The sequence below is a fragment of the Eriocheir sinensis genome, unplaced genomic scaffold (genome assembly GCF_024679095.1).
Source record: "Eriocheir sinensis breed Jianghai 21 unplaced genomic scaffold, ASM2467909v1 Scaffold23, whole genome shotgun sequence".
Lineage (NCBI taxonomy): Eukaryota > Metazoa > Arthropoda > Malacostraca > Decapoda > Varunidae > Eriocheir > Eriocheir sinensis.
Genome location: NW_026111532.1, coordinates 1,242,349 through 1,267,650, shown reverse-complemented (window position 1 = coordinate 1,267,650; position 25,302 = coordinate 1,242,349). Strand labels below are relative to the sequence as shown.

At 43.2% G+C, this 25,302-nt stretch overlaps 2 protein-coding genes and 2 long non-coding RNA genes across 11 annotated transcripts in view; 2 read left to right on the top strand and 2 right to left on the bottom strand.

The window, feature by feature from the left end:
* LOC126991006 (cationic amino acid transporter 4-like) overlaps nucleotides 1-8,749 on the top strand; it is a 42,800-nt gene extending 34,051 nt beyond the window's left edge. For 5 of the 6 annotated variants that reach the window (XM_050849688.1, XM_050849685.1, XM_050849687.1 and 2 more), the window contains exons 6-10: nucleotides 128-221; nucleotides 875-940; nucleotides 1,772-1,991; nucleotides 2,496-2,657; nucleotides 3,184-8,749. In XM_050849688.1, coding sequence (XP_050705645.1) covers nucleotides 128-221; nucleotides 875-940; nucleotides 1,772-1,991; nucleotides 2,496-2,657; nucleotides 3,184-3,398 — 757 coding nt within the window. In that variant the 3' untranslated portion in view covers nucleotides 3,399-8,749. The remainder of the gene's footprint in view (nucleotides 1-127; nucleotides 222-874; nucleotides 941-1,771; nucleotides 1,992-2,495; nucleotides 2,658-3,183) is intronic. The other variant, XM_050849689.1, reaches the window with a different exon arrangement.
* On the bottom strand, nucleotides 8,747-13,831 carry LOC126991008 (uncharacterized). Its single transcript, XR_007744975.1, has 4 exons — nucleotides 13,537-13,831; nucleotides 12,171-12,248; nucleotides 11,386-11,450; nucleotides 8,747-10,149 (listed from the first exon to the last, which is right to left on the bottom strand). It is a non-coding gene; the product is annotated as an uncharacterized LOC126991008 (long non-coding RNA).
* An 892-nt stretch (nucleotides 13,832-14,723) lies between these two features.
* On the top strand, nucleotides 14,724-21,737 carry LOC126991007 (uncharacterized). 2 transcript variants are annotated; one of them, XR_007744974.1, is made up of 5 exons: nucleotides 14,724-14,871; nucleotides 17,065-17,247; nucleotides 18,580-18,805; nucleotides 19,264-21,057; nucleotides 21,342-21,737. XR_007744974.1 is itself a non-coding variant. In XM_050849690.1 (4 exons), exons 1-3 carry the CDS (start codon nucleotides 14,817-14,819, stop codon nucleotides 18,795-18,797), a joined length of 456 nt encoding a protein of 151 aa, XP_050705647.1. In that variant the 5' UTR covers nucleotides 14,724-14,816; the 3' UTR covers nucleotides 18,798-18,805; nucleotides 19,264-21,737. The 2 variants fall into 2 exon arrangements, 1 of the variants encoding a protein (XP_050705647.1); XM_050849690.1 differs by having other exon boundaries at nucleotides 19,264-21,737.
* On the bottom strand, nucleotides 20,581-24,753 carry LOC126991009 (uncharacterized). Of its 2 annotated transcripts, none has more exons than XR_007744976.1 (3): nucleotides 24,600-24,753; nucleotides 22,506-22,717; nucleotides 20,581-20,729 (listed from the first exon to the last, which is right to left on the bottom strand). It is a non-coding gene; the product is annotated as an uncharacterized LOC126991009 (long non-coding RNA). The 2 variants fall into 2 exon arrangements; XR_007744977.1 differs by having other exon boundaries at nucleotides 24,611-24,753.
* Between the last annotated feature and the right edge of the window lie 549 nt (nucleotides 24,754-25,302).

Genomic DNA, 25,302 nt, shown 5'->3' with positions numbered 1-25,302 from the left:
TGTGTGTGTGTGTGTGTGTGTGTGTGTGTGTGTGTGTGTGTGAGGGAGGGAGGGTCCGTCTGTCTGCCTGTCTGTCTATCTGTTTGTATATCGTGTGAGTGAACTTCCTTTTTTTTTTTGCTTCCAGGTGCAACATCACGAGTCCCTCCCACAGCCAGGTAACCACGCCCACGTCCGTCGGTCCGCCTTCGCCCACCACGCCCACGGACGACGCAATGAAGGTGGGTTGGTCAAGGGCTTCAGAGTGTGTTTGTTCATCAATTAGACCTTTTTTTTTTCTCTCTTTTGGGGAGTTGGGTGACTGGGGGCTGTGTTTTGGGCCTAGAATTGCCAAATACACTAACATTTTCTTATCTTTTTCGTTCTTTTTATCTTCTTTTGTTTTCCTCGTCTTCTTTTTCTTGTGTTCAGTTTCTCTTCTCTTTTATCCCGTCTCCTCTCAACCCTTCCATATACTTTCCTTTCCTTTACTTTCATTCTCTCATCCTGTTCCAAATCCTCATATCTTCTATTTTCTCTGTTACTCTTCTTTTTCTTTGCCCATCCTCCTCCTCTTCCTTTTCCTATCATCTCCTTTTCATCCTCCTCCTCTTCTGTCTTTCAATCCCTTAGAGACACGTTCTTCTTCTTCGTCTCTCCTCTTCCTCTTCTCTTTCTAATGCCCTTTTCCTGTAATTTCTTCCTTAGATTCTTACACACTCACGTTACCCCCACTTTCCCTCTCTTCGGTAACACTTCCCTCTTGCAAACTCCTACAGATACATTTTCCTTCGGGGCTTGTTCTCCTCTCTATGATACCCTTTTCCTGTACTTTCTATCTTCGCTGTCCTCGCTCTCACCTTTCCTTCTCTTCGGTAACACTCCGTTCTTACAGTCGCCTTCAGATACGTGCTCCCTTCTGGGTCGCTGCTCGCCCCGGGAACCCAGTGAGGACGGCTTTGTGAGTAAGAGCCCTTGCGCCTCCCAGCCAGGGCCGCGTGAATCAAGCGGCGCCGAGCTAGGAGGGAGTGTGTGCTTGGCAGGTTGACTGAGGCTAATGTTTACTTTTGTTTCCCGGCTGTTGACCGTGTTTGGAGGAGGGAGGGTGTGGGAGAGAGAGAGAGAGAGGGAGAGAGAGAGGGAGGGAGGTAAATGGATGAGTGTGGATTAAAGTGGTGGACCAGCCAAAACTTTGCTCAGAGGATCGCGTGCTGTCCAACTTTGCTTTTCAACTTTTCAACGCCTCAGCTCTCCCTCCCTTCCTTGCTTGCAGACATTGTATATATATTCGAAAGTGACGCGAAACTTGCCGGATTTATAAAGCTTTCAGCGCTTATATTTTCTTTGCAGCTTGATCCTTTTCTTTGCTTTTGAAGTGGGTACTCAAGTGACTGGACTGGAAGCTGCTGTTGAGGGTATTCTGATGGTGTTATTTTTTATGTTTGTGTTTATTTACTTTTCTTTTTCGTGGCTTTGAGTTTCACTTGCTGGGACGTACGCGGAGGTGTCACGTTTGTCACTGGTAAACTTTGGAACAGTTGTCTTTCTTCGTCTGTATTTCCATCTTCCTATGACTTGAATGCTTCCGAGAGAGGATTATCAAGGCACCTCCCGAGCTGTTTCTGAATAATCCTTTCGACAAATATGAACATCCCTATGAGGCTTACCAGCATGGGACTTTGCGAGTGGCTTTCTATTCACTATACCAGAGGAGGAAGAAGATTCATCAGCGTGGCTCATCCCGACAAGCATGAACACCTACTTAAACCTTTCCCAACTTCCTCTTCCACAGGGCGATGGCGGGGAGCTGCGGTCTTCGTTCAGGTGGCTGCTGACGCTCGTTGGGAAGCGGGAGCCGGGCGTGGTGGCGGCCTATGCGGTGGTTATATTCACGGTGTTCAGCGCCGCGCTCTGCTCCCTCGTGCAGTTCGGCGGCGACTTCCTAGCGCTTCCTTACCCTGCCGTGTGGGCCGTCTTCCTCTGCATCTTCCTCGTCCTCGCCCTGATATTCAGTACGTAATGTGGCTTTGGTGTTGTGGACCGCGGTAGTGCGGAAAGACATTTGGCTATATTTTTAAACCCTTCAATGGCCAAGAACACATTTTGACAAAGCTTTCGGAGAGACTGATGTGTTAGTAGTGCCATGGGTAGTTTATGAGCCTAGTGATAGTTTGACAAGACTAATTCTGCACCATGAACTTGAAAAAACACTCATGAGAACCCGACTAATCTCCTTTGTGTCCTTCGGTGGTAGTTTGACAAGGCTTTTTCGTTTTTTTTTTTTACAACAAAGGAGGCAGCTCAAGGGCACAAAAAAAAAACAATAAAAAAAAGAGCCCGCTGTACCATGAACGTGAACACCCCCCCCCACACACACTCGTGAGAACCCTTGGTAAATAGTTGTCGTGAGAGCCGGAAGCATCTGAGAGTACGGGCCATTGATCTCAGCTAGTGCGTGTTGGTGTTATATAAAGCACTGGATGGGTATAAAGTAACCTCGTCGTGTGTCGTTGCAGGCGTGATGGTGATCGTGGCGCACCATCAGAACCAGCTGGTGCTCTCCTTCCGCGTGCCGCTGGTGCCACTGCTGCCCCTCACCTCCATCTTCTTCAACGTGGGCCTCATGATGCACCTCAACCCCATGACGTGGCTGAGGTTCGTCATCTGGATGGCCCTGGGTGAGTGGAGGGAGATCTACGTAGATATTCAAACCACGCAGCGCCTATGGTTCAGACTAAGGGAAATGAGAAGATCGTCATAGCTTGCTTGCCTATAGTACTTGATGCTTGGGTGCTGTTTTTGGTTACTCATTCACCATTCATTGAGAGAAAGAGAAAGATAGATAGATAGATTCCCGTGAGGCGTATATTCCTTATTAATCTATTACTCTTCTTCCTTCCCTACACATTTTTTACCCATTTTTCTCTAAGACTGTTATTCTACTTCCTTACTTATTCCTTCCTCTTTCCTCCAGGCCTTTTACTCATCTTCCTTACTCACTCACTCCTCCCTCTTTCCTCTAGATCTGTTACTCAGTTTACTCACGCACTCCTCTTACTTCAGTTCAGTTGCAGGTCGGGGAGATAGCCTTGCAACGGCCTTCCCTTTGCTTCCTCATGTCTAGCCTTGGGTGGCTGTACTCCGCTGCTTTCCCCTCTTTTTCCAGAACTCATACAGAACCCGTTTCACTTTTTCTTCCTCCAGGCCTCTTACTCTACTTCACCTACGGGCAGCACCATTCACGGGAAGGCGAGCCAGTCACCAGCTGTTCCACCCTGCTGAGCGAACCTGCACCAGCCGGCAACACGGTCTTCGGCTCTATGCAACAAACCCTCTCTCAAGTCACCTCCAAGATCGCCTCAGCCTCCACCGAGGGCAAGAAACCCGTGTTGGACCAAGAGGATAACGATAACCTGTGAGCGCGTCGCGTGGTGGATGATGATGACGACGCCTCACCAGGGAAATCATCTGTGTAATGCGATCTGCGGGGACGGAGAGTGAAGGGAAGGGTTGCCGTGTGTGTGTGTGTGGGGGGGGGGGGGGGATGTGGGTGGGGGGAGGTGTGTGTAAGTGTTACGTCACTGTGAACTTTAGTCGAGGGCGTCGGGGGGTTGGTGTGTGGGAGACCTGCTGGCAGGAGTGACCTTTTGAGACTGCAAATGAAAAGTGCTGGATGAGAATCTTAAGCGAAACGGAGGAGACATCAACATGAAACAAAAAGGAAACCCCTATAACATACATTCCTATATATCACGCGTGGCTACTCTTGGCTACTCACCCAGTTTTACTTCCATCAACTGCATATATCAAAGAGAAAAGCTCAAAGCAATAGAAAGACCTGAAGAGCTAACACGCCAGCACTTACTACGATCATTGCAATACTTAGAACAAGTCACAATATCCTACTGAAGGGTGTCTGACGTATATAGGGCATTTGAAGTGACTATGGGCGAAGTTCGATTTTGGAGAGTCTAAGGAAACGTATGGAGATAGATCAAGGAGATTTAAAGTATCGCTATCCATTGTGATTTGAGTTCTATAGCTAATTGTTTCTGACTCATTGGACTAAATTCGGCTTGCTGGGTCAAAGGAAACGTATGGAGATAGATCAAGGAAGTTAACAGTATCGCTATCCATTGTGATTTGAGTTCTATAGCTAATTGTTTCTGACTCACTGGACTAAATTCGGCTTGCTGGGTCTAAGGAAACGTATGGAGATAGATCAAGGAAGTTAACAGTATCGCTATCCATTGTGATTTGAGTTCTATAGCTAATTGTTTCTGACTCTGGACGAAATTCGGCTTGCTGGGTCAAAGGAAACGTATGAAGATAGATCAAGGAAGTTAACAGTATCGCTATCCATTGTGATTTGAGTTCTATAACTAATTGTTTCCGACACACTGGACTAAATTCGGTTTGCTGGGTCAAAGGAAACGTTAAGATCTATTGAGTATGTTTAAACTATCGCCATTCATCGTGATTTGGGTTCTATGGTTGTCCCTCGTGTCATTCCTCCGCTTCCGGGGATATAAAGTTTTCAGTGGTGATTAAAACAGAATGGAAAACACCGAACTACAAACGAAGCCTGGAATCAATAACTTAGCGTCTCGACTTTTGCTTCATGGAGATCACACGCGGTAAACAACTGGCAGCTTCTCGCGGAACTAGTGCAAAGGAAGGAGTTGTCGACCTGTTAGTGCAAAAGCAGAGATGGATTACACGTTCAGTCTATAAGAGGTGAGTTATTGAGCCACTCGATGTATTTCCACCAAGTATACATCTGGGACGAACGAACACACACACACACACACACACAGAGATTAAGTGAGGATGTAGTATCGGCGAGGAGTGTACAAAGCTTTAAGTAAAAGTCGGATAAATGCAGATACGGAGACGAGACCACACGAGCGTAAGCCCAAGCCCTCTAAAACTACAACGAGGTAAATACAACTAGGTAAATACACGTCAATGTTCACGGTCTTCGTCTAAGCATCCATAACCTTGTCCTCAGCTGAGTTTAGTTAAGGCAGAGTGTGACAGGAAAGTCTGGGCCCAGTGGACATTCTCATAGACGGCGTTATCATATTCATTATCTTGATTCAGCGGTGGGTTCAGGGTTAATTTTAGGGGGTGACTATTTTAATGTTGATTAGGGGATAGAGAGGGCAGGGTTTTCTGGGATTAACCTTAACAAAACCCTCCCATGACACTGCCAGTTTTATTATATTATCACCAACAACTCACTACAGGAACAGGAACTTGGGCCGCGTAAGTAAGGTTTGATATCGATTTTTATTTATTTTTATTTTTAGGGAGAAGCAAATTAACTTTCACCTCAGTCGTTTAATTTTTCTTTCATTTAGTGCTGAATAGATTAATGTTGGCATCCCTATCCCACCATTTGGATGATAAGTCAGTCACAAGTGAACTAAAGGAAGATGCGATAAGTTTTTCATGATAGCAAGGCGAAGACAAAACCCAGCTCGGTACCTTACGATTCTTTTTTTACAGTAGAGGAAACAGTTTAAGGGCAACAAAAAGGAAACAATAATGAAAAAAAAGCCCGTTACTCACTGCTCCCACAAATAAGTCAAGAGGAGTGGCCGAAAGATAGGTCAATTTTGGGAGGAGAGGTGTCCTGATATCCTCCTCTTGAAAACAAACTGACAAAGATTTGTTTTAATCTCCTCATGAAAACACTGCCAAAGACTTGTTTTAATGATTTCTCCTCAACATTGATTTTACTCCCTTAATTAAGCTCTAGAATACAGGCCAAGAGCAGAAAGGAAGTACTAGCATAAATATATACATCTATGCAGAGAAGAGTGCCCCTATTGTTCTTCTCACTTTCAGGAGTTAATTTTGAAATCTACTTTTTCCCATTTTCACTTGCATACTATACGAATCCCTTCCCTTGAGATGGCCAGTAGAGACCACATGGGTATGAAGATTGTCGCAATATATGAGTTCAGTAGTCTATATTTATAGCTTATATATGGCTCACAGCATCTAGACACCCTATAGAGACCTTACATCATCTGCAGGGTCACTAACAGACATCCAGCATCAATGTGTTCACTATTTTCCTGCCCCGAGATGCTGCAATACTGTCTCCATTTGGTATGATTCGTAGAGTGAAATTAGTACCCATAGAACAGTGTTAAGGTGAGGGTTCTCCATGGCAGGGGTTGAGGGGAGGGTATGTGAGGTCAGGGGAGGTTATGCTGTGTGTGTTGTGACAGTGTTGGTCAGTGTTGTCGTCTCGGCTCACCAGGGAACGACTGGTTATAATAAGGCTATGCAGTATCCCAAAGGAGAAACTTGACTCCATGTTTAAACTGATGCTGTGTTGAGTTGGTTTCCTTGTTTTCTCTCCGAGGTGTGTTATGTGCCAAGGGACCTCCTGCTGGTGATGTATATTTCAGTTCGCTGTCGAAAGTCTTAATGCTCTTCATGAGGTCTTTCCCATACTGTTTATTTTAGCTTAGGGAGGGATGCTGAAAACAGGATAGTTAGATCATGGTGGCTGTCTTGGGTGGGTGGAGGAGGTGGTGGTGGTGTGCTAACAGGGGCATGGATATACTTGTGCTGTCAAGGGACATTTGTTTAAATCATTCATTCAATAGCAGAGTATTCGTGGATTTTTATGTATACTGTCTGCATACTTCACTGATATGCTGAAGTCTGGTTATCCTCTCCTCCTGTTGATTGTAGGGTTACAGGCGGAAGAGGGGTGGGGTGGGGGGCATACACGGCGTGGGTGTTGTGTATGAATGTGTCGGGCCGGGCTGGGGGTGTACAGACGCTTGGACATACAGCCTCAGGATAAAAATCAATAATAGTTTTAATGACATAAGTGGATACTGGCCAAGCGCTAGGCAATAAGACTTGATAGCACCGTTTACTCCCTGCAAATATGAAATATGGTTCAGCGTTCAGAAGTGATTTTGTAATGTTCTTCCAAAGCGTAATTCACTGGGAACTAGAGTATATTGGATTGTTGGAAGGCAATGTATCTGAAATTGTCTCTTCTTTGCCTAGCTTCTTTGCCTCTAGCAAAATATGCATATTTTTTTGTGGAAGTGAGACGAAGTCCAGACTAATGAACAGCAGCTTGTGTAATCATATGCCCAACAGATGCTGCGCAGCTGCTAAGAGTGATTGTGGTGTGTGTGTGTGTGTGTGTGACCGAATGTCAGTTTTTTTTATTATGGTTTACCTCATTGGTTGGTGTTTGTTGACGATAATTGTCCTGCTCCACAAATGCTCATAATGGCGCAGTGCCAGACTAATAGACACAGTGTATATCTGGTGGAGGATGTGTAAAGAAAACCTGAGCATCTTCAAACAGTTCCTGCTGTAGTCAGAAGTCCCAAAACTGGGTTGAAGTGTTGCTGATGCAGTAACGTTACCTTAACATAATTGCTCATGTATTTTAAACACCAGAACGGTCTTATTTTTTACCTATTTAAATACAGTCCCTGGAACCAACATTGGAAAGTAAGACTTCATTAGTTAAAATTTCAATGAGCCTTCACTAGATTCCCTAGCGTTTGTAAGACATTGCTGATAAGGAGAAAATCACATCAAGTGCCAAGAAGATCAGGGAGAGCATTTCTCGACTCGGCTCCATCCCAATAGATACTTTTGGATTCTATGTCTGTCAAAGTTGTGTATCGTTCTGCATCCCCGCCAAGGGTGCATCTAGTGATCAAAGTTTCGTTAAGTAGAACTATTTAGCATGCTAGTACCATTTTCCCTTCGTGGGATCTATTGGTTCTATCATAACTATGTTGTACTGTACTAATTTATGCAGCACTATCCCTTCTATGCATTCCACAGTATGTATACATTTTGATGCATCAGTAGATCTAACTTTATGGTCCAAGGGGCAGCCGATGGCCGCAGCGCCCGGCAATGTACTCTCCTGGCCTTGTTAGTATCCCTTGCATTTTTCTTCCTAGTCCAAGCTGAGCTGAAGGAAGGAAGGAAGAAACCCGTGGCACTGCTCACGGGCAAACAAGTCATACTTACCCGTATATATAAAGCAGATTAAGGCATTGTACTGTATGTGTTGACTGTTTGGAGACTTTTAAGTGTTTGGTGTGAGTTCTTCTCTGGATGTGAAGCCACACGCAGACAAGTGGTGCAAGTCTGCATGTAATGCTGGACTTTAATGAATTTAGTTTCTTCTTAAAAGTAACGCTTTAAGTATGATGGAAATTATTTTTGTAAATGTGTGATGATCCCAGAGCGGAGTCTGTATATTGGCAGGATATATTTTGTCCATGTCTTCAGTGCCGGCGGTTGATGTTGAGGGCGAGGTCGTGCTGGCCATCCTCTCCTAAGTTGAGGACTTTGTTACTTCAAATTGAAGGCTGTTTTCAGGCTAATTTCAGCAAACTTTAATATTAATTGCGGTTTGAACATTTTAGTAAGTTATCGCCCTTTGCCTGCCAAATATATTACATACTGAAGAATACAATATACGCTGAGTGGTTCGTGCTGCGTCAGTTTTAAAAAGCACTAGTGTGTTCCGCGGCTGGGGCGTGCCACGGAGCCTTGCCGGGGGTGTTTCCAAAAAGCACAAGCGTGTTCCGCGGCCGCCTGTCCCCACCACGGCCGTCAGACCAGAGGCCAAATATTCATGTTGCTTTGTACTGTACATAAGAGTTTATTTATGTGTGTGATGGTCTTATATAAGAGATGCATATTTATCTATACATATATGAACAGAGGCATCTATTGAAAGAAATAAACTTTAATCTCTTTTGGTCGTTTAAACTTTATTCACAATTCCGAAGATTATGTTGACATATATTTGAGTAAATACGAGATTAAGTTATAGGTAACATCAGTAATATATAGCTTATACCCATTGATTTATTATCCTTTCTATGGAGGTGACATTATTAGAAAAAAATTCATTTGATTTTGTTTTATGACACACACACACACACACACACACACACACACACACACACACACTAAGCTACGTCAGTCACTCATCATTCAAGTGTTAAATAGCTACAAGATTGCCATTTCTCTAACAGCTTTAAGAGTAAGTAGCACCAATCTGATACATGAGACTAACAAACACGAGTGGCCCATAGACAGGAAAGTATTGTCATTGATTATATCCAGTAGGTATATAATGGTTCCTACAATCATACAAACTTAGACGTTTATAACACTGTACACGCATCCAGTACAAGAGCTGCGTCGTAAATAGGATGCAAAGGGAATACGTATAGCCAAGAGGAGCCAAGGTCAGGCATTACAGGATGATAAAAGAGACAGGGGCGGGGGTTAGAAGTTGAGGCATAAATAGACCGATAAAAAGCACGTAGGAGTTTAAAAGGAGTGAATTGGTAACAGTTGCATTAGAGAATGACTATATCGAAGGGGTTACAAGATGAAATAGGGGTGAAAGAAGAGAGGTGATTAGGTGGAAAAGTTACGTTGGTGAATTACATGATCTAAGGCGTTATACCGAATGAAACGAGGATGCGAGAAGAGACACTGGAATGTTTTGAGGTAACAGACAACAGGCATACGAGAGAGCAACAGAAAGGGGGGCCATTATCACAAGATCGATGGCGTCACAAGATGAAAAGAGGACGAGAAAAGGAGATAGTGGATTGAGCAGAGGTAATAGGCAAGAGCAGCGAGAGAATAGCAGAAGAAAGGGGACATAATGGACGAATGGGATGCCGTAGAGGGTTAATAGCTAAGACGTATATGCAAAAGAACAACAGAAAGGAAAACAGAGAGGACAGATAAGTGATTAGAGGTAACAGGCAAGAGATGCACGAGAGAAGGAGGGAAGGAAGGTCACAGTGGAAGAATGGGATACCTAAGATTAGTATTAGGTGAGCCGTATATGCAAAAGAACGACAGAAGGATCGATATACAGGAAAGGTTAGTGCATTACAGGTAAGAGATAAAATTATGCGAGAGAAGGAGCGAAGGAAGATCACACAGTTGGAGGGTTGGGTGCGTTTGTTAGAGGATGACATTGGCAGCGTAGTGTATCGGGGAGCGGCAGAGCGGGCAGGTGGTGAGGGAGGTGGAACAGGTGACGCACGTGCTGAGGTGGGCGCAGGGCATGAAGACGGCAGCCACGGGGCGGTCCAGGCACACGCGACACACCAGTACCTCCTTCGTCTCCTGCGGGTTGGATTTACGTGTTTATTTATTTAGGTGATAGGCGAGAACGAGTTAATGGTGGTGGGCGAGTGGAGCAAATAGAGTAGTTATGTAGTTAATGCAAATAAGATCTGAAGTTTGATATGGAAGCTGAATGAGTTTATAGATGGGAAGAAGAGATGATGAGTGACTAGTTATTGTGGAATTCAGAAGAAGACAGAGCTTGTTAATGGAGAAGACAGTGGGCAAACGAAACAAATTAAGTAGTTATGAAGTAGTTAATGCGAATATGATCTGAAGTTTGGAAGCTGAAAGACTTTATAGATGGGAAGAAGAGATGATGAGTGACTAGTTCTCGTAAAATTCAGGTTCAGGAAGAAGACAGAACGAGTTAATGGACAGACAGGACAATGGGCGAACGAAACGAATTAAGTAGTTATAAAGTTAATGCAAATACTGAAGTCTGATATGGAAGTTGAATGGCTTTATAGATGTTAAAAAGAGATGATAAGTGACTAGTTATCATGGAATTCAAGTTCAGGAAGGACAAGAGGAAAAAAATAGCTTATGAATAGGGTAGTGGGCGAACGCAACAATGAGTAGTTATGTAGTTAATGCAAATATAATCCAAAGTTTGATATGGTAGCATGAATGACTCTATAGATGGGATGAAGAGATGATCAGTGACTAGTTATTATAGAATCAGGTTCAGGAAGGTTAAATGTGAGAACTAGTTAGTGAATAGGACAGTGGGTGAATGGAGCAAATATGATCGAAAGTTTGATAGGGAAGCTGAATAACTTAATGAATGGAGGCGAGAACTAATCTATCAACAAGGCAATATATGAATGAAACAAGATAATTAGATTAGTCGTTTAATGCCAATACGACCCAAAGTAGAATGGAACCTGAATGCCTTAAGGACGGGAAGAGCAGATGATGAATGGCTAGTTATCACGAGCTACCAAGGTCTCACGTAGTCTCCATATATCAATGTGTACCATCGTGTAGGCTATACCGTATTCACTTATGCCACTAATGCTTAGCTCTGTAGATGAAGAAATATACAGAGGATATACAAGTCCGTCCTAACTAGTGGTTGGGAAAACGAGTATTATTATTGCCATATGTAACCAAAGGAAGGGATGAAAGGAAGAATGAAGCTGTGGAGAGAGAGAGAGAGAGAGAGAGAGAGAGAGAGAGAGAGAGAGAGAGAGAGAGAGAGAGAGAGAGAGAGAGAGAGAGAGAGAGTCTTACCTGCAGTCTCTTTTCCAGTTTCCTTTTCTCGGTCTCCAGTTTCTCCAGTTCCGCCTGAAGAGACTCTGTCGGCAAGAGAACAAGAGTTAAGCTCAAAAGTCACCTCATAACACAGGCTACGCTTTGTCTCAGAAATTTATAGGAGCAAGAAAGGACAAGCGTGCTAGGCTACGATTACGTTTGGCTAAGTGTAATTTCTCTTCTAGCATCTATTTCAGTAGTAGTGGTTAAGTATTAGTAGCAATAGTAACAATAGTAGAAATATATTGGCTACACTTTCTCTTGGGAATATAAAGAAGTAGGAAAGGACATTCAGATAGGAAAGACAATTATGGTGGTTTACAATCGCGTTTGGCATCAGTTTTAGCATTAATGGTTTAGCATTAGTAGCAATAGTAACAGTAGTAGGAATATATAGGCTACGCTTTCTCCTATTTATAAAAATGAGTAAAAAAGGACATTGTGATAGGAAAGACAATTATGGTGGCTTGCAACTCGCGTCTGCCTCAAGTATATTTTTTTTCTCATTGATTTCACTAGTATTTGTTAAGTAATAGTATAGCAATAGTAATAATAGTAGGAATATATAGGCTACACTTTCTCCTGAGAATAATATAGAAGTAAGAAAGAACAGTTTTGAGGTTATATTACGTTATCTTTCTTAGTTATTGGTCAGAGCAAGAGAAGTGTATCATCGTAATTCTTCACCCCACAGGACAGGTACAGATTCTATTCTTGAAAGAGAGGAACTGCAAGTATGGTACGACTGCACTGGACTCACTCACCCTGCTCACCCCCTCCTCCACCTCCAGCACTCGTCTCCGCTATTACCGCTGCAGAATCGTGTTCCATAGCGCCGATACCTGTATGCAAGTGGGTGGGTGTTATTGAGAGTGTTACTGAAAGGTATTGCGTAGTTATTATGTTTTGTTAATCTTCTGTACACGCACTACACCCGCCTGTTAACTCATATCAGGTATTGATTTTCCCCCCCCACATTTTTTTTTCATTCTTGTGGCAACCCGGCTTTCACACTGGCCTTATTATGTCCCGGGTGTACCTTATACTTTACTGTTAATGTCTTTTATTTTTCATATTCATGTCTGCTCATCGAGGGGTCTCTGTATGGGTCTATGGGCCGTATTACAAGTCGAATCCGAGGAGTTTCGCGTCCCTACAAAGGTCGGTTTAGGGGCCTTATTACAAGTCCAATGCGATAAGTTTTGGTCCCTAAAGAGTTATTCATCCCGAACTCTGTATGGACCCGAAGCTTCTCTGAGTGGACTTGTAGTACGGCCCCTAAACTGACCTTTGTAGAGACCCGAAACTTCTCTGATTGGACTTGTAGTACGGCCCCTAAACTGACCTTTGTAGAGACCCGAAAATTCTCTGATTGGACTTGTAGTACGGCCCCTAAACTGACCTTTGTAGAGACCCGAAACTTCTCGAATTTGACTTGTAATACGGCCCTATATCAACTTTTATTTTCCCCTGATGCCCTTTAATGGACTTCAATAATAAGGATAATACCCACTCTCTTGCCTTTTCAGATGCAATTACGTTGGTCTTGACTATATTTGCTTTCAACTTTATCCTCGTACACGCCTTGCCTTATTCATCCACACAATCCCTTGCAGCATTCATTCATTTCCTGCCAACACTCAATTTTGTTTTTTTGCTGGATTGAGTCAAAGGCAATTTTAAATGGTAGTACAAGGGGGCACAGGGTCCATAAGGAAGCACTGCCCAGCCCCCTCTTAGGGCCTACAGGGCACATCACTATTTGACTCCCTACTCGTACTAAAATATTTCCTACTGCACGGATAGAGGATCATTTTCTTAAACATTATTGTGTCCAAACATACATATTTAACAAGGCTTTCATAGGAGTTTCGGGGATTTCCAGGGGTAGTTTTATGACCCTGGTGGTAGTTTGATCACTCTTCTGTACCATGAACCTAAAAACACATTCATTAGACCCCGATTGATCTACTTTTCGACCGTAGGAAGTAACTGATGTGACGGGTGGAAGAGCCTGAGAACACCAATCTCTGAGCCCCGAAAAGCCCCTGAATTGCCTTATGGATAAAACCTAAGGGTATAAACAGACTATGGATAGCACTGTCATGGGTGTGTATCGCATATACGTACCTGTGTATGTTGTATGCAAAGAGAGGAAGATGTAGAGGAGGGTGACGAGGTGTTAGCTGTAGATGGCTTTACTAAGCACTGACAGGGAGCTTTATCTTTGAGCTGGTGCCTTCATCACACATACACATTCACACACACAAATATAGGACGCCATTATCTAATCAGTATCATGACCTATTCATTCCCGCCGCATTAGTCAACTCTCGTATGCGGGAATGGGATACATTATTTCATTAATTCCCGAGGTTTTTGATCGTTTCTGTGGGTGAGTTATATTAAATTCCTCCTAGCTTGAAACCGTTGCCCTTATCTTATTTGTTGAGTGATAAGGAGAGATAACACCTTCGGGTGAAGGAGCTTATTAGAATTCCTGCCCCCATGCATGTTTTGAAGGTGAGAGAAAATGTGAGTGAAGCATGGGAAACAGAGGAAGATGATTTATGCATAATAGGTGTGAGAGAGGGAGGATGACGAGATAGAGAAATTATGAGTGAGATACATGGGAGAAAGAGGAAGAGGATGCATTTATAGATGTGAGGAAGCAAATGACTGAGAAAGTGACATGTGATTTCAGAATTTTGAGGGATTTAGAAGAGGAAGGAAGGGAAGGAAAGTACTGCAGTGGTTGAGACAGGAGGAAGGAGAGGAAACCATTCAGTAGAGGACACCAAATAGCCATAAATGTGTCATTTCTTAAACAATACACCAGACAAATGATTTAAAACAAGGGGGGGGGGGAGTCGGATGACCCTCCCCCTGCTAAAAGGTCCACTTTTTGAGAAAGTCAAAACGAGAAACTAGGACGAGGAGTTCAGTTTGTAGCGGAAAAAAAAATCAAGGCCGTCTGCTAGTTTTATTAAAGTGTGAGGCCGGTGCGTGCAGCTGAAAACTCTTCGAAAATGTGTATTTAGCTCTGCCTTCTCAAAATACCATACCCGCCTTTATATTATAGTTAAAGGGTCATTTTCAAAACCCCGCCGGCCGAGCCCTCAGCCGACTTGACTCGCGTCGCTCGCCGCTCGGCCCCTTCAAGTGGCTTGGAAGGTCCACGTTTACTGAACTCCTCCTCATTGTACAGATCTGGTTACGGTCCAGGCCAAAGAGACCAGGCTTATTCACACTTTTTCTATCCTTTTCCGGTGTAGCGACTGACGGATTAAAGCAAGGATTGAAGCACCTGGCACCTGCAGCGCCGCCCCGCCACCAGCGCCGCCTGGAGGACAGGTGCGTCACTGCCCGCTTGAACAACAACAACACCCGTGAAGCAACACCTCGGCAGGATGACCGTGGCGTCCCTCCTCCCCGCGGCGCTGCTGCTGGGCCTCGTGGCAGTGGGTGAGTGTGGCTGGAGGTGCAGGAGGACAGGTGGAGGCCAGGTGAGGTGTGGTACAGGTGGGAGGGACTGAGAAGGGGTCTATATAGGGATGCCGCCACGCCTTGGTTCTCAGGTACGCAGGTAACGCCCTTCACCTGGGAGTGTGTTGAGGGGCCAGGGTTTGTTACTTGAGTGTGTTGCCGGGGTAGGAGAGGACAGGTGAGGTGTGGTACAGGTGGGAGGGGCTGAGAAGGGGTCTAGGGATGGCGCCACACCTTTATCAGGGACACAGGCAACGCCCTTCACCTGGGAGTGTGTTGAAGGGCCAGGGTTTGTTACTTGAGTGTGTTGCCGGGGTAGGAGAGGACAGGTGGAGGCCAGGCGAGGTGTGGTACAGGTGTGAAGGGATTAAGAAGGGGTCCAGGGATGGCTTAATTTTTTTTTACAGCACAGGTACACAGGTAACGCCCTTCACCTGGGAGTGTGTTGAGGGGCCAGGGTTTGTTACTTAAGTGTGTTGCCGGGGTGCAGGAGGACAGGTGAAGTGTGGTACAGGTGTGAGGGACTGAGAAGGGGTCTAGGGATGGCGCTACACCTTTATACAGGGACACAGGTAATGCCCTCCACCTGGGACTGAGAGGGGACTGTTTTGATGGCTTATATGTGTTTTTGGGATAGTATAAGACTTTACCTCCTCTCCACCCGAAATTGACCTCTCTTTTGGCCACTCTTTAATTTTGTCTATTATGGGAGCGGTGAGTAGCGGGATTTTTTTTCTACACTTTCTGTTGCCATTGAGCAGTCTCCTTTGTTGTAAAAAAAAAAAAAAAAAAAAGTGAAGGGCAGGTGAGGTGTGGTGCAGGTGGGAAGGGCTGAGGAGAAGAGGCTGCTACACCTTGATCTGCAGGTACACAGGTAATGCCCTTCACCTGGGAGTGGATTCCTGTGCTAGGTTTAGTTACTAAGTGTGAGCCAAGTTGTGTTTGCTGAGGACGTCGGTGATATTTTTATTTAAAGTGTCAGGCCAACAGGAGTGCAGAGGTCATCCTCCGACTCTATTTAGCGTTAGTTAGGCCACACTTAGATTATGCTGTCCAGTTTTGGTGCCCACACTACAAAATGGACTTCAACTTACTAGAATCAGTTCAGAGGAGGATGACCAAAATGATTCAGGGGCTGAGGAACCTCCCATATCAAAATAGGCTGAAACATCTAAACTTACATTCACTAGAAAGACGAAGAGTGCAGGGAGATCTGATAGAAGTATTCAAATGGGTCAAGGGTTACAACTAAGGCGATATAAGTAAAGTACTGAGAATTAGCCAGCAGGATAGAACTCGCAGTAATGGATTTAAATTAGAAAAATATAGATTTAGGAGAGATATAGGCAAGCATTGGCTTAGTAATAGGGTGGTGGGAGAACGGAATAGATTCAGCAATCACATAGTTAGTGCAGGGACAATAGCTTGTTTTAAGAGTAGACTGGATAGCTACATGGATGAGGACGACAGGTGGCAGTGAGGTGTGGGTGCAGTAAGGTGACAGGGTATTGGTGCGTGCCTAGTACCGCCGGTATAACGAGGATCAAGCCTCTACCTGTAACCCCTGAAACTACACCTCACCCATCGTGAGTAGTGGGGGGGGATTCCGGAGCTGCCCTGCGTAGGCCACCCGGCCTCTTGCAGCTTCCCTATGTTCTTATGTAGGCCAGTGTGTGCAGCTGAGAACCCTTGGTAAATGTGTTGTTTAGCTCTGCCACCTCAAAATACCTTCACACCTTCATATTATGGTTGAAAGGCAAAAATACATGACCTTTTACCATAATATGAAGGCACACAAGGCTTGAAACTAAGCCTGAATTAACCTAATATAAGCAAACCCAACATATCCAAACCTTACCGCTGCACCCAAGACCACAGCTGCCGCCCTGACCGTCTCCTACATATAAGTGATATCATGGCTATGTTCGGTTTTGTGTGTTTCTTAACATTTCTACCTTAATATTAGTTAAAGGTCATGTATTTTGGCCTTTTAACATTTATTATGAAGGCATATATTGTATTTTGGGATGGCAGAGCTGAACTTCACATTCTGACAATTAATTAGTGTGAGGCTAAGGTGTGCCTGCTGGTGACTGGGTATAGGAAGTATATACTTTTATTTCATAGGCCAACAATATAACACAGTAATTACATTGTTCCTTCCCTGCTTAGGTGGGGCCATCAAGTGCTACCAGTGCTCCACCGATGAGGACCCCAAGGGCAAGGACCTGTGTGGGGCATACGAGCCCTTTGACGAGACGGCGCACATTCCGGTTGACTGCCTGCAGGAAGAGTCTGTCACCCCCGGCACCTTCTGCGTCAAGATTACCAAGCAGTCGCCGCGAATGTTTATCTGTGAGTCCTTGTTTATCTTGGTCCTTGTTCTTTTATTCAGATATGGGTTGTCTTTGCTTTACGATGGCTCATTTTGTGATAGTTCGCTCTTATGAAAGTCTGCCTTTAATTATCTTTGCTGTCTTCATGATCCATTTGGCATGCTTTTATCATATGCTTAGTCTTTATGCTGTGTCATGTATTTATTTATGCAAATGTTGAGGCAATGTGTTTATATTCACTTTGGCAATGATTTAGATATATGAAATACCATTAGTATCACCTATTAGTGGTTTTAGGCCACTTGATAAAAGAATCCAGGAACACATCCCTATAAGTTAAACCTTGTATTCTTTATACAACCGTTTTCCTTCATGATTGCTTTTCCAAGAACATAACCCAATGGTTAACAATACCCATATAATGATTTTCCTTAGGAGGGAATAGAGAGGAAATAGCTCTTATAACTTGCTTGTGCTCATTTCTTATTTTTAATCATTAGAATATCTCGAGCATTCTGTCTCTGTGTCTTGATTTATGAGGCTCACTTCTTAGCTCCTCTGTGCTCTAGTGTTTAGCATAGTAAAAGGTATATTCGAGTGCATACGCTATAGCTGTGTGTGACCGTGGTGCTCATCTCTGTCATTGTGCCCTGGACCTGTGGTGGACGAGAATCCATTACCTCAGTAGACAAGGAAAGTGTATTTTCAGGTTACTACAGTTTACCTTCCCCAGGTACCCATACATCGACCAACCCGAAAGGGAGGATGAACAGCTGGGTGGGATGTGCACCAACTGTTCGAGCTGGAATTCAAATTCAGGCCTGTAGATTTATAGCTGTGTGTGCTAACAACTTCACCATGGAGGTGTAATTAGTGGTTAGCATGCGTAGCTACAAACCCATGGACCTGTGTTTAAATCCTGTCTGATCACTTGGCTTGCACCTCACCTAGCTGTGTTCACTTTCCCTTTTGGGATGTATATTAGATGGGTACCTGGGGTTAGATAAACAGAGGTAATTCAGTTGTTCCACTTGCCTTGTGTCTCCGGGTAATGGGTTCTCATCCACCAGAGGCTTGAGGGCCAATGGGACAGAAATGAGCACTGAGGCCACGTGCAGTTATAGCAGATGCCCCTAACTACCTTCACTCACAATCTTTCGATCTTTTGTAAGGTACGAAGGATAAAAAAGTAGCTATGTGATGAAATTGGCTTTTATTAAAAACTATATAGACAGTTTGTTAATGACTACATATACTTGTACAGATAAGTTGAATCATTCGTTGATGATACAGCACATCCTTGACCTGCTCTTTCTATTATCTTCCCAATCCTCACTTTCCTGTTCCACAGGGGATGGACGCTGGCGCACGGTGATTCGACGGTGTTCCTCTGTGACAGAAACGGGCGTCACCAACATGTGCAACTGGGGCCTGGATCCTAATGGGGTGTACTGGGAGGAGTGTTACTGCACCTCCGACAGCTGCAATGGCTCCTCTTCCATCACCTCAAGTGGTGTGGCGGTGGCGGCGCTGGTCCTCGCCTCACTTGGGTACCTCTGGCAACACTGACACAGCTGGCAAGTCCCTGGGATTGAATCTGTAATATAGTCTGATGTTAGTGTGAAAGGAGTTTGGTATTAAGACACTTGAAAGTGGGGGATAAGGAAAGATTGACAGTGGAACATACTGGGGGTCATATCATGCAGCCTACAGTTGTAGAGTTGTCTTCTCTCAGCTCTGGGGCTCAGTAAGGGGGGATTGGGGACAAAGCTCTCAATCCCTCCCTCCTGTACCCTATATTCAGGAGCATGTGTGACTTGACAGTTATGAATTTTAGGGGCAGGTGTCTAAAGCATAGTCTCACTTAGTGATAGGAGTAGTTGGTGAGTCTTGTTAGATTTTTATTGAAGTCAAAAGGTGTTTTAGATTGATATAGTATGCAGTGGTAATAATAGCAGTTGTGTGATAAAAGGTTTTAGTTGTGCTTATAATCAGTAAATGTGCTGTGTAATTAATTTTACTGTAATGATTTCAGAAGCTGCTCAACAAGACTGATTGTAAGTTAGAATAGAAATGTACATTCCACTGTCAAGGCACATCTACCACTACAGAAGTTACTGATGAAGAAGTGATGGAACAGGTAAAAGTCTCCGGAATTCCCTGAGGCAACATGAAATCAAAGGTAAAACTTGTGACTAAACGAAGACTTCTCATGCTGATTAAATGTGAGAACTTACAAGCTCGTGTGTTGCCTCGGGTTATTGCCTTGATGAGACTGCATTTACACAAGAAGTAATTCCAAGTAGTAGTAAGTCTACAATATATGACCTGTTCAAGTATCACATATCAGGGTGGAGCTTGCTTGGGGGTACAGTTGGGAGTGGAGGCGGCAAGTGAGTGAAGCATTGAACCCTGGGCGTATGATCCCCACTAACCCTTAGATGGTGGTGGAACTATATATAGATGGTCCAATATTCTCAGTCAGTTTTGTATGGTAGAATCTATATATAGACGATAGTTAAAACATCCATTATGTAGTGTAACTATATTTATGCTACAGTCCTAAGGTTGGCAGTGACTCTATATAGACCATTCATTTTGGGGGGAGCTACCCTTCAAATACTGCTGCCGTCTAAGGGTTAATTGATCACATATCCGTCGCACCATGAAAGCCAACTTGACTAAAAACTAAACCAATCCTTGGCATGATCTGACTGGACTTTCTTTGGTGTAAATGCAGCCTCAGGGTTACTAGTGATGAAGGGACTGTGATTCTCATTAGTACCATTATCTATACACATGCTTGGATTCTGAAAGTTAATGATGACGAAGAGGCACTTTGTCAACTGTCACTAAGTTTAGTTTTCCTAACCAATTATGATGTTCACCTGAAACTAATATGGGAGGAATGTTTCTTGTCTCAAATTAGTATTTACAAATTATTTTAGTAATCTTACAAGTAATTTCATACAAGTTCTCATTTTTTTCCATTTTAAAACTGAGTAAGATATTTTTAAACTAAAAAATTACCCCTGTTGATCTTTGTAGAGTAAAAAAATGTCCGACTAATAAAAAGGATCATGAAAATGTACATAGCTGATAAAAATCTCTTTGGGTAATAATGGGGGAGAGAGTCTGGTTTTGAAAATGGACAAAGGGAGGCTTACTGTGATTAGGTTGCATTTACACTAAACTAATAAACTTAAGCTAGCTTGATTCCATTTAAGGGGAGGATATTGTACAAACTTTTCCATAATCTGTTCCCACCTGGAGAGTTCGCTTTTGTTTAGTGTAAATGCACCCCAAGGCTCTACATGTACACCTGTGCAAGTGAAGATCCTTGCCTGTGTCTGTTCAGCCCAGCAAAGGGAAAGGTTCTGTCTGCCTGATGTTGGGAAGAACTGGGAGAATCTTTCAAGTCTTCCCCTCCCTGTGAATGGTCAAGCTGGGCTGGGCTGTACTACTCATAATGGTCTGCCTATCTTCTGTTCTGGATATTATCTGAAACAAAAAATAATGTTAGGCCATTCTGATGTGCAGCTGTTACAATTTCACTAGTGTGTGGTAGAAAAAGTTAGTTGGTTTTTAGTTCACTTTGTTCTATGTAAACCAAAAACATGTCTACCAAATATGGCTGATGGCCTGATCTTAGTATTAGCTTGTGTTGGCAGCTTTTTCAGGACTTGCATTCCTACTTCTTGAAATACAACACATTACAGGATTTATTAACTTTCAGTTTACATGTAAAGTTGGAAAGGAGGTGAAAAGAAATACTTGTAGTGAAGTGGGCATATTCCTAATTGGTAGTTTCAAAAAGGATTTTCTTCAGGTGAATTGAGGAAGGCCCGGTGCTAGCACATCTATGAAGCCAAGATGCACGGTCAAGTCAGCTTGCTGACTGACTGAAGTTTCCAAGAGGAGGTCGTGGCCTGGTGTTAGTTGCTCTGGCATCTCTGATTAGTCTGCTCTCAAAAAGCAGGCATACAAATCGATCAGAGATGCCCAAGTTCCCAGCACCAGGTGACGACCTCCTCTGCTGGAAACTTCAGTTCGCAAGTTAGGTTGGCCATGCATCTTGGGTTGGTAGAGATGTCACCACCTGGCCTTCCTCAGTTCAACTGTAGAAGGGCCTTTGGGAACTACTCAGGGATATACTCACCTCATTTCAACGCAGTTTCCTTTCACATCCTCTCCCAACTTTTTCAAAATGTCCCAACATTAACATGCACAATAAGTGTTTAGTGGTTGTAACATTTTGTGTACTATGTTAACTTCCACATACATATGTATAAATTTACTGTGAAGGAGTGTATGAATTTACACTGGTTAAACCTGCAGCATCACACATGTAACAAATCCGTCCAAAAGATCTTTCCACTGTGTAGTTTTATAGTTTATTAATAAGTAGTAGTTTCAGATTTTTGTTACATGGGTAACAAATCCGTCCAAATAATCCTTCCAGTGTGAAGTCTTACTATATATAGTTTCTTAATAAAAAGTAATATTTAATTTTTTTTGTTATTTACCTTTATACTTTTAAAAGCAAGTACATATGTATACATACTGTGGTTTACAACATCTTGACTTGTGAGGCAGCCTCAAAGTATTCTATGATTTCACATTTCCACCAGTATATTAGTTTTATCAATAGTCACTTAAGACTGCCTGGAAACCAAATTGACACATCACCACCATTCTTTATGGTCAAATTGAAGGTATCATAAGCAATGTCAAACTAAACTGGTGGTGCTGTTCCTCTATAATTGAAATAGGCGTCTGTTCTCTCATTTTTTAGGACTTTCTGAACTTAACAGAAAAATGTTGGTTTCACATTGCTAAAGACCTTGAGGAAAATGACGTTAGTTAGAAAAGCTAACGTCACCATCTGCTGAAGTCCACGGGATGACGTAGGTTTTCAGAATAATTCTCTCAGGGATTTCAACATTGTGAAACCCACCTCCAACAAACAGTGAGTCTCCCATTGAGAGATAAGAAACCACGATTTTTAGCATAAAAGAACTGCATAATAGAAGACTGATGCTGCTTGCAAGTTTCAACAGAGCCCAACACCTGTGGCGCAGTGGCATTTTTATTTATTTGATCAGACGAAATTTGTGTTGACATGATTAATTAATGCATTAATAAAATTATCAGTAGCTTATGATAATGCTATTCTCGGAGCAGATTTATGTTTGCCCTTTTTGAGTGGATAAATCCCCTGACCACCTCAAAAGTGAATGGTGATCAGCAATGAAAGTTAGAGAGGAATATACTTACCTATCAGCAATAATCAGATCCATTCAAGTGCTTGGGGCCACTTTGTCTCCTAGAAGCACCACCATCATACCTAAGGCCTTATATGCCTTCACCTGGGAGATCACTGAATGCTGGGACTTCTGGATAAACTTCAAGGGCTCTTACGTCTTTCCGGCTTGACTGCTACATGCATCGCTTCAAGTCACCACTCAATTCCCTGGCAACACCACTACCTGCAAGTAATAATCATACTCAAACTCTTATCTATGACTGTCCTTAATGATAACCTTGGGAAGTGTCGGGGGTGATTTTTTGTACCTTCAATAAATGCAAAGGAATTATGAAATCGTGATAATTATGTGAATCAACATCGACGAACACCTACGAATCCCCTCAACAGGCTGTCAGAGCTATAGACAAATATTATATACAGATCTCAGCTATAAAATGAAGTCCCTGAAACTATCTGGTACATGAGCAAATATACATAACAGCATCACATTAGTGGCAAAACATCACAGGCTAAGGCTGATCACCAGAGCCCCTCAAGACGACCTGAAGACACTACGGGTATGCACACACAAGACTAAGGTCGGTATTAAGACACTTCCGCTTCTCACATAAGCTATTTCTAAAGATCAAAGAGGGGAACAGTCGGGGCTGATGAGTGTTTCTTTAGGTTCACGGTACAGAGGAAGGGTCATACAACTACCCCTGTAAATGTCCACGACTCCTACGAAAGTCTTGTCAAATATGTGTTCTTGGGCGGCGAAATGTCTTATAATACGACCCTAAATATTTTATACAAACTAATTCCCAGAATCTATTATGAGAAAAAATGAAAGGACTATGTATTCTCAAAGATACAAACAGTTATCACTTCATAATAACAGTATATCAACCACGAAGTTTACAAAGTCCTCACTGCAGCTTCTAAGATACTTTTAACCTACTACAACATTCATGACGTTAGAATGAAGCCTCGAGACATCCACCCAACACAAGCATCGCAGGCAATACGGTCATCCTTGGGGCCCCTTTCTCCTCTGCCTGTTGCTTTTATTTCTAAGTAAAGGTAAAGTTGGGGGCATACTCTACAGTTGTGCGTGGCCTCAGTGCTCATCTCCGATTTCATACACGTAATAAATCCCAACATTCTTTTATCAATGATTCATCTAATTACACAGGTCTTCCTTGGGAGATATTTACGATCAATATGTTTAATTTATCTGCCATGTGTTTGAAGATATCCTTAATTTAACCTAACTATAGCTGCGTTAATCAAAAGTCCTGCAGTATTTTAACGTCCCAATCACCCACTTAACTACCCACCTCCCACCTCGGTAGTTATCCTTAATTTTACCTAACGACAGTGTCAAGAGTCCTACCCTGTTCTACTGTCGCACTCACCCACTCATCTTAACTACCCAACTCCCGCCTCGGAACTTATCCTTAATTTTACCTAACGACAGTGTCAAGAGTCCTACCCTGTTCTAATGTCGCAATCATCCACTCACCTTAACTACCCACCTCCCACCTCCCACCTCGGTAGTTATCCTTGATTTTACCTAATTATAGTGTCATTAAAAGTCCTACATTGTTCTAACGTCACAGTCACCATTTACTTCCTACTGTCGCAACCACCCATTAACCTTAACTATCTACCTTGGCAGTTCCCCTTAATTTTACCTAACTATAATTTCGTTAACTACAATGTTATAACGCCCCAATCAGTATTTACTTCCTACCGTCGCAATCACCCATTTACCTTAACTACCTATCTCCCACCTCGGCAGTAGGTGTTTATCCCACTGTCTCTAAATGGTGCCAGCAGTAATCAATGGAAAAAGGTTATACACAGACAAAACAGTTATACAAGTTGCTAATACCATACTTATATTACACCTGCAGTATATAATTAAGAAAATGATGAAGACTACGAGGGTAATCAGTCACCTAGTTAAGTCCATGCTGACCGAAATAAAAGGAAGAAGAAGTTGAAATAGAAAGAAAGAGAAACAGCGAAAAAGATTAAAGACAAAGAGAAAGGAAAAGAAAAGAGAGATATAATGATGGAGGAAGAGTGTGAGGGACATTCCATTATACTCCACTCACCACTCACGTACCCACAGCTGTCTTGGTGCCCAGCGGTCCCTCCTGTAAGCGTTCAGGAGTTCCAGGAGGCGAGGGAGATGTAAGGGACAGCAATGTCCCGACCTCACGCCAAGAGCAGAGGGGCGAGAGTGATGGAAGGCGTGTGTGTGTGTGTGTTTGTAAGAGGTAACGAGGTGCTGTGCTTGTTCTAGTTCCTCTCTCTCTCTCTCTCTCTCTCTCTCTCTCTCTCTCTCTCTCTCTCTCTCTCTCTCTCTCTCTCTCTCTCTCTCTCTCTCTCTGCCATTACTCCTTTCTCTCCTTTCCTTACATTATCTTCTTTCCATCTCGTTTTTCCCCACATAAAACAACGAGGTAATCATCACTACTATTTCTTCTTTTTTCTTTCTTTTGCCGCTGCTTCCTATTTCTGTTGCCTTTTTTTCTTCTTCCATTTGATAGTTATTAGTTCAAATGAGTGTTTTGGGGCCTCGTTTTGCTTTCTCATTAGCGTTGACTAGTTTATTCCCGGGTCCGGTTTCCTCTCCCACCAAACTTTTATATCCCTAAGAGGCAGCGCGAACCTCAGGGAAGGCCAATTGATGCTTAAACGAATCACACAACGATGCTTATGGATGGGCCGTATTCTTAAACATTTCCGCGGCCAAGCTCACATATCTGACAAGGCTTTCCTGGGGGTTGTGGGCATTTCCAGGAGTAGATTTAT